Source organism: Sorex fumeus, unplaced genomic scaffold (assembly GCF_029834395.1).
Source record: "Sorex fumeus unplaced genomic scaffold, SorFum_2.1 ptg000030l, whole genome shotgun sequence".
In the NCBI taxonomy this organism is placed as follows: domain Eukaryota; kingdom Metazoa; phylum Chordata; class Mammalia; order Eulipotyphla; family Soricidae; genus Sorex; species Sorex fumeus.
In genome coordinates this window covers 13,039,949-13,054,535 of record NW_026606087.1, presented here as the reverse complement: position 1 = coordinate 13,054,535, position 14,587 = coordinate 13,039,949, and the positions used below count along the sequence as shown (strand labels likewise).

At 33.7% G+C, this 14,587-nt stretch overlaps 1 protein-coding gene and 1 pseudogene across 1 annotated transcript; one reads left to right on the top strand and one right to left on the bottom strand.

Moving 5' to 3' along the window:
* Positions 1 to 1,249: 1,249 nt before the first annotated feature.
* Positions 1,250 to 2,203, bottom strand: LOC130025420 (olfactory receptor 52E8-like). Its single transcript, XM_056116370.1, has one exon. It carries the CDS (start codon positions 2,189 to 2,191, stop codon positions 1,250 to 1,252), a length of 942 nt encoding a protein of 313 aa, XP_055972345.1. The 5' UTR covers positions 2,192 to 2,203.
* An 11,113-nt stretch (positions 2,204 to 13,316) lies between these two features.
* LOC130025419 (olfactory receptor 52E8-like) lies at positions 13,317 to 14,260 on the top strand (annotated as a pseudogene).
* Positions 14,261 to 14,587: the final 327 nt, after the last annotated feature.

Sequence of the window (14,587 nt, the reverse complement as noted above, 5' to 3'; positions counted from 1 at the left end):
CCAACTTAAAAAATATTAATTACAGTCTATTGACATTTTTGAAGTTTGATTCAGCTGTGATGCTCTGTTTGTAATATTTTGTACATGCAAATCCATATTTAGAAGACAATATTTTCAACATTTTTCCTAGTACACTTTCTGATGATGTAATAAAATTTTTATGCTCATAATTGATGAAGAATCCGAAATTTTAACCAGATAGCTCATAACTTTGACAAACTCATCTGAAGTAGCATTAAATAATACTCTTTTTTAAAGTGGATCAGTGATTTTTTATAATCACTGACAGTAAAAAGAGAAAATATTTTCTCATTTTGTTTCTATCATCAATAATTTGGATCAATGTTTGGAATATATTTTAATATTATAAAATTTCTAAAACAGAAGGTAATATATAAACTTATAGTCTAATGTTCCTAAACTCTTCTGCCATGTATTTCTGAGTATATAGAATTCTACATTTCCATTTTTTTATTTTTAGTCATTTACAATTTACACGCAGAAGTTCAGAAAAATTCATTCAATGCATGCATCTTTTATTGCTAAGCACTGTTACTTTCTGTTTTCCTTATTATTTCTAAATGCATAGCTTCTTCTGTTTCCTAGAAACTGGATCTAAAATCTAAATCATAATTTGTGATGAAGATCCATGTCCACAATTAATTATACCAAAATGTAAATAGCAAGAGTAACTGCCTTATAGAATTAACATCAGAAATAAATATGTAAATATGGCATATAATTTATAACAGTTAATGCCAGTGAGTTAAATAATGATATTATTTCAAGAAGTACACTACCAAAATTATTTATAATATGTGAGCAAATTTTATGTTATTTGTTCCATATCTCCTCTTCTGATTCAGATACTAGAGGTTTATTAATTCTCAGTTTAATAATATACCACCCAATAGAAACTGAATTTTCATAAAATCATATAACCAATATATTTATCAACCTTTTATCAGAAATCTTGGGAATATAGCAACTACTTTGTAGAACTCCCTAGATGATCAAACAAGTCAAGCATATATTATGACTTAGTAGAATATTTAACAATTTTAAAAAATAAAATTCTGCCATCAAGAAGCTTGCTATTATACATAAATGAAAGGAGTATAGAGCAAGAATGTCATTGCTGTTTATATTCACATTTTCTCCCTCTGTTCTATCTTTTCAGACAATAAACTGCATCTAAAGAACATGTGGAAGAAATAAGAATTACAAGATATTGTTGCACCACTGAGAGTTAAACATCTTTTCTCAAAAATATCTTCAAAACTCTCTCCCTAATTTGTTTGGTCCTGACCCCATAAATTACAGGGTTGAGGGCTGGTGGAACAACCACATATAGATTAGCTAACAAGATGTGGATATACTGAGGTACATTGCGGCCAAAACGGTGTGTCAAGAAAGAGAAAAATGCTGGTGTAAAAAAGGCGAGGATAACACCAATGTGGGAGCCACAGGTGTTGAGAGCTTTAAGTCGAGCTTCCCAGGACGGTAGACGAAAGACAGCATAGAGGATCCGAACATAGGAAAGAGTAATAAGAAGTACATCTAGTAATAAAATAGACATGTCTCCAAGGCCAAATATTATGTTGATTTTGATGCTGGCACAGGCCAGTCTAGCAATGCCCATGTGCTCACAGTAGGTATGAGGGATGATACGATGTCCACAGTAGGGCAGCCTCAGGAGAAGAAACACAAGAGGAACCACCATGCACAGGCTCCGCAAAATGGCAGCACATGCAATGATGATGATGACTTTGTTGGTGAGAATCGTGGTGTAACGAAGGGGTTTACAAATGGCCACATAGCGGTCAAAAGCCATGGCCACGAGCACAATGCTCTCCATGGCAGTGAAGAAGTGGATGAGGAACATTTGGAAAAGGCAGCTTTCAAATGCAATATCCCTGAGATGGAACCAGAAGATGCCTAACATTTTAGGGATGGTGGCTGTGGATAAACCCAGGTCAATGAAGTCCAACATGGCTAAGAAGTAGTACATGGGCTCATGGAGACTGTGTTCAGTTTGGATCACAAAAAGAATAGCAGCATTCCCCAGAAGAGCAACAATATACACACAGAAGAAAGGAAATCCAATCCAGACATGCACATCTTCTAGCCCTGGGATACCCAAAAGAAGGAACGAAGAAGGGTGGAACTGGGTAATATTAGGAACGGACATTCTCTCTACCACTGCAGGTGATTCCATGTCAGTCTTAGATGCTGACTTCCCATCAGTTATTATTGCACCACTTCATTCTTTTCCCAGATTCCTGGCGAAATATAAAACAACTCTGCAGAATTCGTTATCTCCTATTGAACATTCGAATCTTTTCTGCCACCCTTATTTTAATGGTTCTAAGAATAGAGCTGATATCACTTCACCATATGATGCTTATTCACAAAGAATGAATTGATAGAGCTGAAGAATGTACAGCTATAAGGTGAATACTCAAAGTAAACCGTTATACATGTTTTTCTATTTATACATAATATTGTTGCTCACATAGTATTTTATATGTGTATATATATATACAAATGCTTTTGTATATGTAATACAAACCTTTCTTTCATTGGGTAATTAGTGAGAATATTTATCCGTATATAACTATGATATATATGAATTTGAAATCAGAAACCTTATTTTACTTTTCACTGCTCATCAATGTAAAACTACTTTATAAATGCAATTTAACAGATAAAATTATTAGATGAGTAAATGAGCTGAAATTTGTGACAATAATAGAATGTACCAGATTATTTGAAAAATAATTAAAGACTTAATGCTGTCATCTGAAAGTCACCTTTGTCCAAATTTTTTGGGTCATGAGTAAATACCATGAAAAGACAACATTTGTGGAAGTTTTTTAAGTTATGTACAACTTTTGTTTATATAAAATTTTAATTGAAATGTTCTCTTTATATTAATTTAACACATACCATTTTAAAGTAATTTAAGAAACAATAAATAGATGTTTGGAGATGTTAATCAAGAATGTCTAACAGGTTCAATCTTTTTAACTTTAATTTAAGTTCTATCTAATGCTTCTTAGACAATAAAATAATATTGCTTTGTACTCTTGATATTGGGGCTGGAGTGATAGCACAGTGGGTAGGGCGTTTGCCTTGCATGTGTCCAACCCGGATTTGATTCATCCCTTCACACAGCAAAGACTGGCCAAGCTACCCGTGTTGTATTCGATATGTCAAACACAGTAACAACAAGTCTCACAATGGAGATGTTACTGGGCACCCTTGAGCAAATCGATGAACAATGGGAGGACAGTGCTACAGTTGGCATCCAATGAAGCTGTCTTTTATCCAGTATTTTGCTTTTTGCTTTGATTTCCCTTTTTTAAGTATAAAATAAATGAAGTTATTAAGTAATTTGTTAATAGCAGCTAGCTGAGCAGTAAATTACTCTACACTTTTTCCCAGTAGTATTTTAAGATAATCAGTAAAAAAGTTGAGATTTATGGAGCAACTTTCAGACTAAAACACTTTTTAAAACACTATGAAAATTATAGACACTGATTATAGAAATACATAGAAATTAAGTGACTTTGTACCCATCAAGAATAGAGGCATAGATAAAATACCAGCACCTCTGTTAATACCAAATAGCACAGGACACTAACAAAGAATGGGGTTAATGTGGAGTCTTTTATAAATGGAAAGGAGATTAAATGGGAAATACATATACTATATACATACATATGTATATATGTGTATGTATATATAAATTTACATAGAAACTTTGAATAAAACAAACAAAATAAAAGTGAGGGATATATAAATGATAAAACTATAGCAAATATTTTTTATTATAGATAGAAATAGCAGAAAATATATGGTGAGAATAAAAAAAACTTCTGTAGCAAGTCAAAAGGATGTAAAAACATTAAATTTCTACAAAAAAAGATATGCATTGAAAGTTAATTTCAGGTGTAGAGAAATACATGTATGTGTTTTGAGAATCAGAATTAAAACAATCACTAGCCCTAATTTTAGATTAGAGTGAATTTATTTGTTTTCATCTCAGAATTAGGTGAACTTTACAAAAGTATTACTCAGTATTGGTTACCTCCTGAGCATATAAACAGATACATTTCCAAATCAATTAAAAGTGAGCAAATCAACCACTGACTTATTAATTTTCTAATTACATAGTTATCTGCTTATCATCATACATCGATTGATTTTCAAATCTTTGGACAACACTGGGTTCCCTCCTCACCATTTTTGGGACCTGCCATCTAATATTTTCAAGTGAACTTCCACCCACTTTCTCACCATACCCAGAAAAACTAAATGCCATTTCATGTCCTGTAATGAATAAAGATAATGACAAGTTGCTCTTTGTAATGTGGTTTCTCATCCAGGCTGACTTTTCCCCATAGTTCGGCAATGTCTGGAGACATTTTCCATTGTCAATATTTGTGGCAAGATCTCAATGACCATGTCAGTGTTTGGTGGGCAGATGGAAGAACTTTAAATGATGCACTTGCTAGTGCTCCAAGACACTTATATGTCTCAATGTGGATTTTCCCTTCCATGTTATCTTTGCTTTATTTTCAGTTCAATGGCATATACTTCCAGAAAACTATCTGAGCTAACTACATACTACTTATCTTTTTTAAAACATTGGTCTTGGGTCCTAGAAAATTGAACAAATTATATCAGTATTTGCTGGTAACATTATTTATGAAAATATACCTGTTTATTTCATTTGCTCCTACCACTAACATACTAAATAAGGACCAGGGAAACACAGATCTTATATTCTTAATATTACTTCTTGGGCCTTTTCACATTAAACGAGAACAAAAAGTGAGCTAAAACAGTTTTGGGGCTTTTTGTTTTCATCTTTCTAAGCTTTTGGGGTAATATGCTGTTTATATACATAAAACATATATGTGTGTGCCATATATATGTAGAAATGTAAGCAGCTTAGTTTATGTGCACAGAATTTACAATGTTCATGATTTTCTTTTATCCCTTTCCAACTTTATATGGTGTTCAGACTTTTCCCACTCTTTTTTTTAAGGTCTTTACATGTTTTTCTTTTTTCTTTTTAAATTTTTATTAGCAAAACACCATGAGTTACATTGTAGACTTACAAATTTTTGTGCTTGGGTTTCAGTTGTACAATGATCATGTACCCATCCCTCCACCAGTGCCCATTTTCCATCACCACTAATCCCAGTATCCCTCCCACCCCCTAACCCCCCATCCCACCCTGCCTCTGTGGCAGGGCATTCCCTTTTGTTCTCTCTCTCCTTTTGGGTGCTGTGGTTTGCAAAAGAGGCATTGAGTGGCAATCATGCTAAGCGAGATGAGTCAGAAAGAGAGGGACAGACATAGAAAGATTGCTTTCATCTGGAGAACATAAAGTGACAATATAGGAGACTAACACCCAAGAATAATAGATAAATACCAGGAGTTTTACTTCATGGCTTGGAGGCCAGCCATGCACTCTAGGGGTAAAGGCAGCTTAGATAGAGAAGGGAACACCAAATAAAGGGTGTTGGGAAGATCCGCCCAGGATGGGAGATGCAAGCTGAAAGTAGACTATAGACCAAACATGATTGCCACTCAATGCCTCTTTTGCAGACTTTTCCCACTCTTTATCCTTGCTTGCTTCCTTGCTTGCAGTAACTTGTACTTCACTTCACATATATTCTCCCACAGAATTAACAACTATATCATACTTTACCGTATTTTCCAAATGGCAGGAGAAAATTCACTTTGAGAACACCCTCTGGCATCTCTGACACCTACACTTTCTTCTCTAGGCATAGAGATTTATATAGTCACAGTCTTCCTGCTCCCGGTCAGTTGTGGACTATATTCTCTCTGGACTGTCAGCGTAGATGAAGTTTATATTCTCTAGAGAGTGCTCATAAATCACCTTCACACTGAAAGTAAGGAACTCTTATCTAATATTTCCTTTCCAATTAATTTCATCAAATTTTTGCTTTCAAATGAAAATTTTAGCCTCCTCCTTAATATCAATCAATGTCATGTACATAAGTATCTGACACATCTCTTTCATTAGCATGTTCCAGCGATCTTGTTCTTTTTGATCCATAGAAGGTCTGTTACAGTTCAAATCTTTATTTTTATAATTTATCCACCATTCTCCTTATGATATGGCAGAGCCTAACAAGCTCCCTGTGGCGTATTCGATATGCCAAAAACAGTAACAAGTCCAAAGTGAAGATGTTACTGGTACCCGCTCAAGCAAATCGATGAACAATGGCAGTGACAGTGACAGTGACTTCTTTTGAACTATATAGATGAAAGATAATGTACAATAACAGAGATATAAAGACCTAAGATCCTGGGAAAATAAATGAGACTTATTGCATTCATCATCTCATTAATTATTTCATTTATACATAAAATAATTTAGAAAATTTAGCTCAAGACAATAGTCTTAACAGAGCTGAAAACTGTTCACTGGGGTTGGAACCCCTGTGCATTGCCAGGTGTGACCCAAAAAAAAAAAAAAGTAAAAAAAAAAACTGTCCACCAGTCATGTAGAAATCCTAAGAACTGCTTACTCCAAGTTTTTCAGTCATTGGCTATTAAAATCAATCTCATGCATTTAAGCTAGCCCAAATAACACTATGATAATTGTAGAAAAATGGGAATTTTTCATGTAATTATTTCTGAGTTTCTCTGAATCTACAGATATGTGAACATAAATAAATACCTAACTTGTTTCATATATAACATCAGGTTTTAGGGATCTTTATATTGATTAGATAACCAAGAACAATAACATCTTCAGTTTTACTTCTCCTAATAAAAATTTTTAAAAGATGTGTCATTGATTTGGGAGTCATTCATATTTATGGAAATGGATGGACAATGATGAGACAAAGGGTAAAGACAGAAGAAAAATGAAGAAGACAAAATTAAAAGTTTGAGCTAAGGGGATTCATTTTACTCAAAGAGATAATATTGTCCAAACTGATCCCTTCAAAACCATAAACAATATAAAATAGTTATACTGAACTGGTATATTTGACTAAAGAGATTTCCACAAGGATGTCAAAAATATTGAATTTTTTCTATGTAGTAAAGAAATGTAGCTATCTATAATAACATTGTGTTAGATTAAATTACGTTGTGTATATTAAAAGAAAAATTATTACTTTGTTTTAAACTATCAAAAATATTAATTCAGGACTTGATGATTTATATATCCATGCAAAATTTCACACTAATCCTTTCTTCACCAAAACTTCTCAATAAAACCCAGCAGGTAAGATATATAATATGTCAAGCTTCTCCCTCAGAATTTATAATGTTAAAACAAATATTAGAAACTCTTGTGACCTTCCTTGAGATGAGACTTCCAAAAAGTCTAGCTTTTTAGATAAAAAGTGTATTAAAGTCAGTCTCAAAAGGTGGTAGGGAAAATAAAATCTCTTTAAGAACAAGCCTACAGACATGCTCACACATTGACTGACAAGAAGAAACCCAAAAAGGCCCTAAGTCATACCAAAAGGAGACTCACTAACTATTCCTAAGTATCTGTTGAACGGGGAAACCATGTACTGGAATGCTGTAAAGACATGGATACTGTCGCAAAAGCCATTTTTGTACTTAAATTGTACTACAGGAGAGCTTTAACTAAAGGATACCACATTAGCCCTTCTCCTCTATACCCATTAAGTGGACCAGGAAAAATACCTGGTGAAGATGCTGAACTTCTTAATTCAGCAATGTTGTGGTTCTTGCATTATGATCAGCTATGTACCAGAAAAATAAATGGATCTGTCAGATAACATAGACCTGAGGAAATTATCTTCAGCTTATCCATAGGCTTGCTAAACAACTTCTAGAAAGTTCTCCAAAGGTCACTACATACACTAGAGGAGAATCCCAATTCTTGCAATAATTCCCAGTGGGAAGTCTCCAAATTTCTTAGCCTGGAGTATTGCAGAGTTTACAAAGGAGTCTATATAGAAACATACATACCAAAGGCATCCTTTACAAGTTAATAGGGTGTGATCCCAAATGACCTTAAAGAAGGTAAAAGATGTCTTTTCCCATAAGCCACTGACATATTTTTGCATAACCTTAATAATGAGGGCCCATTCAAAATAGAGCAAGCAATCAAGATAATTGAAAGGCTTCCAGAGTAAATATCAAAAATGAGGTAAAAACTGAAAAAGAGATTAATTTTATAGTCTCAAATAGCTGCTGTTTATTGACTAGAGAGCCAGCTGTTTGTATGAATGTGAAAAATAGACTTGAGAGATGCAAGTGAAGTGAAGAAACAGAGAAATGTGTTCCTAAACACAGTAAAAGGACTTCCCAAGCAAAAGGACTTCCCAAATAAGAAATAAGCAATCTATCAGAAAATAAATTGTTTGAGTATAATAAATATGGCCATCAAATGCTAAGGAAAATATATGGATACATTAAAACTTCAGCAAATAGAATAATGTATTTCCTCTTAGGTTTTCACATTTTGTTTGCTTATTTATTTTGAGCTTCAAAATTTCTGAAAAAAATATTTTGCAAATGATGATAGTTTTAATAATCATTACATGTGAATAGTGAAGAACCTCAGCATAATTTATTCAAAGCATTCACTATAGCCCATTGCTAGGACATTTTCATGATAAATCATGAGATGGTTTATAAATGAAGCTTTGTATTTAATAGCTACTTAGGTTTATTGTATACATTTTTCTTTGTAGCAACACATACATCTAAATATTAAATAAATTTATTTCTACATTCTATGTAATATTAAAGTAATGTATATAATTCTAAAAATTTTCTATAGTCTTTATGTGTGATAGGAAAAGAGTAAGAACTGAAGGTGATATAAAAAAGACAGAAATAAAGTCATGTACTATATCTGAATCAAAAGACTTGAGAATTATTCTCTAGAGCCTATTAGCTACATTTAGGTTCTCCAGGATGTGATTAGTCCGAATCCCAGGGGAAGTTGGTCCCTAAGAAAATTATGAAGTCCTAAAATTCAGAATACTAAATGGTGTACCACAATGAGATATTTTCTGAAAATAGATAAAAATAAGCTTTATCAGTGTTAGATTGTGAAAAAGATCAATAAGAGTGGGCACAGAACATTCACTAAGATATTAAAGAGAGATGGAGGAAAAGTAGAAGTATAAAAACAAGATGGAATAAGAATTCACATTCATAGCCTACTGAGATACACTTTTACTTAAATGAATTTATAATGGAACCCCCCCATGACGTATTTGATATGCCAAACACACTAACAGGTCTCACAATGTTAATGGGTCCGCTCGAGCAAATCGATGAACAATGGGAGGACAGTAACAGTGATAATGGACAAATATTACATGCAAAGCAAAGGCAAGTGTTTGTGAGGAATGAAGAGTCTCTGTACCCTGTATCAGTTTAGCAAACGTTTTCCTCATGTACAGAGGTGTGAATTTAAATTGTAAGAGAGCAGGGAAAAGCTGAGTTTTCTCTTATTTTTTTCATCACAGTATCAAGTCTAGGAGAGATGAATATTTAATTTGTAAGTTTATTCTGTTTTGTTTGATTAGTTTTGGTTCACACCTGGCTGGGTTCAATATTTGTTCCTCACTCTGCACTCAGGGATTTTTTCTGGAGGGGCTTGGAGAAGCATACATGGTGCCAAAGCCAAGTTGACCACATGTAAGGCAAGCACCCTACCTGCTGCTCTAGTCTCTAGCCAATAAATTTGTGAGTTCTTCACTGTACAATCATGAGCAAGATTTTTAGAGTTAGAGCTGTGAAAATTGGATCTAAATATCAGCTTGTGGACATTGGAGAAAAAGAATAAAATGTTATTTCATGGAGTGGTCCAGACTGCAAGATTCAGCAAGGATGAAGTCGCAGCACTTTATATCTTTGTGCATTCATCAGTTTCAGGAAATGAAACATGATATTCCAGTTCATATGAGGTTGGCAAATGGATAGTGTAGGAGGATAATCCTGCTGAAAAAATGATTTGCTAATGCTTAGGAGCTTATAACATTATATCACCTTTTAGAGTTAATGGGTCAAGGTGGGTCACTAGCACTCATTTATTAACCCAGCAAAATAGGATGATGTATAAATATAGATTTAAAAGGGACCAGATACATCATAAATTGATTAAATGATTGGTTGCTTTTATGACAATTTATATATTTGGAAATAATGTATTAGATGGAACAGAAGCACAGGTTTTTTTCAAACCTTCCAAGAAAACCATCAACAGGGAAGTTCATTTTGTTAGGGTGGCACTATGGTTTGTGAAAGCTATATTTTATGGAAATTCAAAAATAACTAAATCAACATCTAAATCACTTATTAATTGTGAATTTACTTAAATTAATGGACAATTTTATTGAACATTTTTGTGTTCTAATTTTTTTTGTGTTCTGTTTGTTTTATTTTTCTTCGTCCTTGTTCTTTAGTCCATCAGAAATGTTTCACATTTGTAAGTTTTCTGTAAGTCATGCTGTCAACAAATGTCTTAAATAAATTTTTCCCATCACATTTCATTAACTTATATTTGGTTACAATATTCTTGGATTTAATTGGTCTGGAGACATAGTACAGTGGGTAAAGCACTTCCCCTACACATGGAAGACTATCAATCTCCAGCATCCTAGATAGTTACCCAGGCGCTGTCAGGAGAATGTCCTGAGTAAAAGTAGGTATGTCCCCCAAACACAACTAAACAAACAATAGTATTGAAGTCAGGAGTCTAGTTTTATACTTCAATATTTTTTATTCTACACAGCACCTAGCTCTTTATCTACACATCCTGGGCATATTTATAAGATAGACTATGCTGCATTTTTAAAATTTCATTGATACCTTAGAGAAGATGTGATTGTCTGCTTAAATTAATATTCAAAGTGCCTAATTAATGTTAGGAGGAAATAATTACTGGATTACTGTATGACCTCTGATCATGTTTTAAATTTCATACTAGTGGGGAAAAAAGAACTTATTTTTTTTTAAAGAACTTATTTTTGATAGTTTCCACTACAATACTGAGAATTTCCCTCTATATCCTTGGGAAAAACTAGAAACTGAGAAACATTTTAAAACTTCTATCCTTCCTTCCTTCCTTCCTTCCTTCCTTCCTTCCTTCCTTTCTTCCTTCCTTCCTTCCTTCTTCCCTTACTCCTTTCTTCCCTTCATCCCTGCTGTACTACCTCTCCAACCCCTATCATATATCATTTTATCTAAAGTATAATTGCTATAGAAACCCATATTTTTAGTATTTATGAAGAATATTCTCTAGAGCCTATTAGTTATATCTGTTCCCAGGAGGTGGTTAGTCCCCATCCAAGGAGAATTTGGCCCTTAAGAAAATTATAAATGCTTTACACTCAGTATAATAAATGATGCATTACAATGAGATTTAAGAGAATTTTCTGTATGCTTAGAAGTTGAAGTAAGCCATATAATTGTTAGATTAGATTATGAAAAATACAAGAGAGAAAGGCAAAGAATTTTTTGTTAAGATAGCATGGAGGGATGGAGAAAGAGTGGAAATGTGCAAGCAAGATGAAGTAAAAATTTACTCAATAACCTATTGAGGTAAAGTTTTATCTAAATGTGCTTATGGCTGCAAAAGCTCACAGCAAAACAAAGTAAAAAGGGTTATGTGGATGAGGTGCCTCAATAGTCCCTGTATCAGTTTAGCAAATGTTTCTCTCACAGAATACAGGTGTAGGATTGTAAATTACATGCCAACAGGGATCAAATCAACTTTCTCTATTTTTCATCACAGTATTAGTATAATATGTGGTTTTGAATGTGGAAATTCATGAGTAAATCAATCTTAAAACACGAGTGACTTTGTGGAAGTGGGATACAGAGTTTAAGATGCTTCTGAGAAAGGAAATAAAACTACATGGCATGGAGTGGTCATGGATGGTAAGATAAGACAAAGATGAGAAAATAGTTGTATTTTTATTTCTTTTTAGGTTTGTCATTTGGGAAATGGAACATGGTATTTCAGTACCAATGAGGTTCAGAGACAATAAGTGTACAAAGATGCCCCATTAAGGAAGCAAATGGCTGATGTATAAGATTATATAATCCTATATTGCTCTTTACATTTAGAAAGTCAAATGGGAGAATGTAACTAATTTTATTTACAAATTCAGCATATATTGATGATATATGAATACTTACGTAAATAATTGGCTGCTATACTTTATAGATTGACTAAGTGGTGGCTTTGATGAATATTTGTGGAACTAGAGGCAATATTCTTATCAGCAGAGAAAGAAGCACTTGTATCAGAGGGAATGGAAGCATAGTTTTCAAGGACTCCTAGAAAAATCTACAAAATGAAGAAATTAATTTGCTTGGAAGTAGTTATTTTTAATTTTAAATGTCTCCTGTTTATAATATTAAAAATAGTTAAAGATTCTTACATTATATAAAAGAGAAATTCCAGTAAAAATAAAAGGGCACTCTGCTGAATGGGAGAAATTATTCGTACAAGATATTGCAGATAAAGGAGCACTATTCAAAATATATAAGCACTCACAAAACTTAGCACACACACTAATACACAACTGATAACCACATCAAAATCTGGGAAGATAAGATGAATACTTTTATGAAGAGGACATTAGAACAGACAACAGACATATGAAAAAGTTGGTGTTTGAAGAGGCCAGTTGGTGTTTGGAATGTGATGCAAGGGATTACATTCAGGGTCTCATACATGCAAGGCATTTGTTATAGCACTTGAATCATATAATAGTATAAGAGCCCAATATGTAAATCTGTTGATTTGATATTTTTATATTGTAATATATTTTTATTATATTTATCTAACACTTCTATGGCATTAATATAATTATTGATCTAGTTAATGAATAAAATAATAGGGCTAAAGAGATAGTATAACACTTGCCTTACACAAAGGTTCTATCCCAAGCTTTGCATTCGATCTACTGAGCCCTGCCATGTGTGATCCTTAAGTCCAGAGCCAGGAGTTATCCCTGAGCACTTTCAGGTATGCCTCTCCCCGCCACCCTCCAAAAATAAAAACAGTAAATAGAATAGAAAGTTTAAAATGTGAAAACATTGGTAACAAGTCTCGAGGATTTTGAAGGACTTAATACAGCATTCTATAGTATCCTTTACCCAAATCATTATTTAATTCCATTCCACAACAAGATTTAAGCATTGGTTTGTTTTGTTTTGTTTTTCAGGAAATCTGGAAAAATGAAGTGAAATAATTGGCCCTTATAACAAGTCTATATTGTCTCTGGTGTTAACAGCAGTCAATTGCAAGAAAAAGAATGTCTCTTCCTAATGACACTGAGTTCCATCCTTCTTCATTCCTTTTACTGGGCATCCCAGGACTGGAACATGTGCATGTCTGGATTGGGTTTCCTTTTTTCTTTGTGTATGTTGTGGCACTCCTGGGAAATGTGGTTATTCTCATAGTGATTCAGAGTGAACAGAGCCTCCATGAGCCCATGTACTACTTCCTGGCCATGTTGGACTCCATTGATCTGGACTTATATCTATAGCCACCATCCCCAAAATGCTCGGCATATTCTGGTTTCACCTCGGGAATATTTCTTTTGGAGGTTGTCTTTCTCAGATGTTCTTCATACATTTCTTCACTGCCATGGAAAGCATTGTGCTCGTGGCCATGGCATTTGATCGTTATGTTGCCATTTGTAAACCCCTTCGATACACCATGATTCTCACCAACAAAGTCATCATCATCATTGCATGTGTCGCCATTCTGCGGAGTCTGTACATGGTGCTTCCACTGGTGTTACTACTCTTGAGACTGCCCTACTGTGGGAATCATGTAATTCCTCATACCTATTGTGAACACATGGGGATTGCTCGACTGGCTTGTGCCAGCATCAAAGCAAATATTCTGTTTGGACTTGGCAACATTTCTCTCTTATTATTGGATGTCCTCCTTATTATTCTCTCCTATGCCAGGATTCTTCATGCTGTCTTTTGCCTACCTTCCTGGGAAGCCAGATTTAAATCTCTAAATACCTGTGGCTCCCACATTGCTGTTATCTTAGCCTTTTTCACACCAGCATTTTTCTCTTTTTTGACACACCGTTTTGGCCACAATGTTCCCCAGTATATTCATATATTATTGGCTAATCTATATGTAGTTGTTCCACCAGCTCTCAATCCTGTAATCTATGGTGTCAGGACAAGGCAAATCAGAGAACGTGTCCTCAGTATTTTTCTTAGGATACATTGCTAGCTACTCTATTCTTAATAAATGTTTCAAAATTCTGTTTTTTTATTTTGATTTGTATAATCAATTTAATTCTAATATTATAGAAAACAAACAAAAATATTGAAGCAATAATATTATGGTGAACTATAGATTTCATAATTAAAATCCTTAACATGTTGTTGACAATATAAAGTAGAAAAAATGGTGTCCATATACAAAAGGAATGTAGATATTTATCTTATACTATAGACATATTTAACATTAAATGTATCAATGACCTAAAAAGAAGTGCTTAAATGTGTATAGTACAGAACAATAATCACTGGTTATATCAGTGTTTATTTATTGATA

Coding starts and splice junctions, on each gene's coding strand:
- LOC130025420 (XM_056116370.1), bottom strand. CDS start 2,191: ATGTCCGTTCCTAATATTACCCAGTTCCACCCTTCTTCGTTCCTTCTT.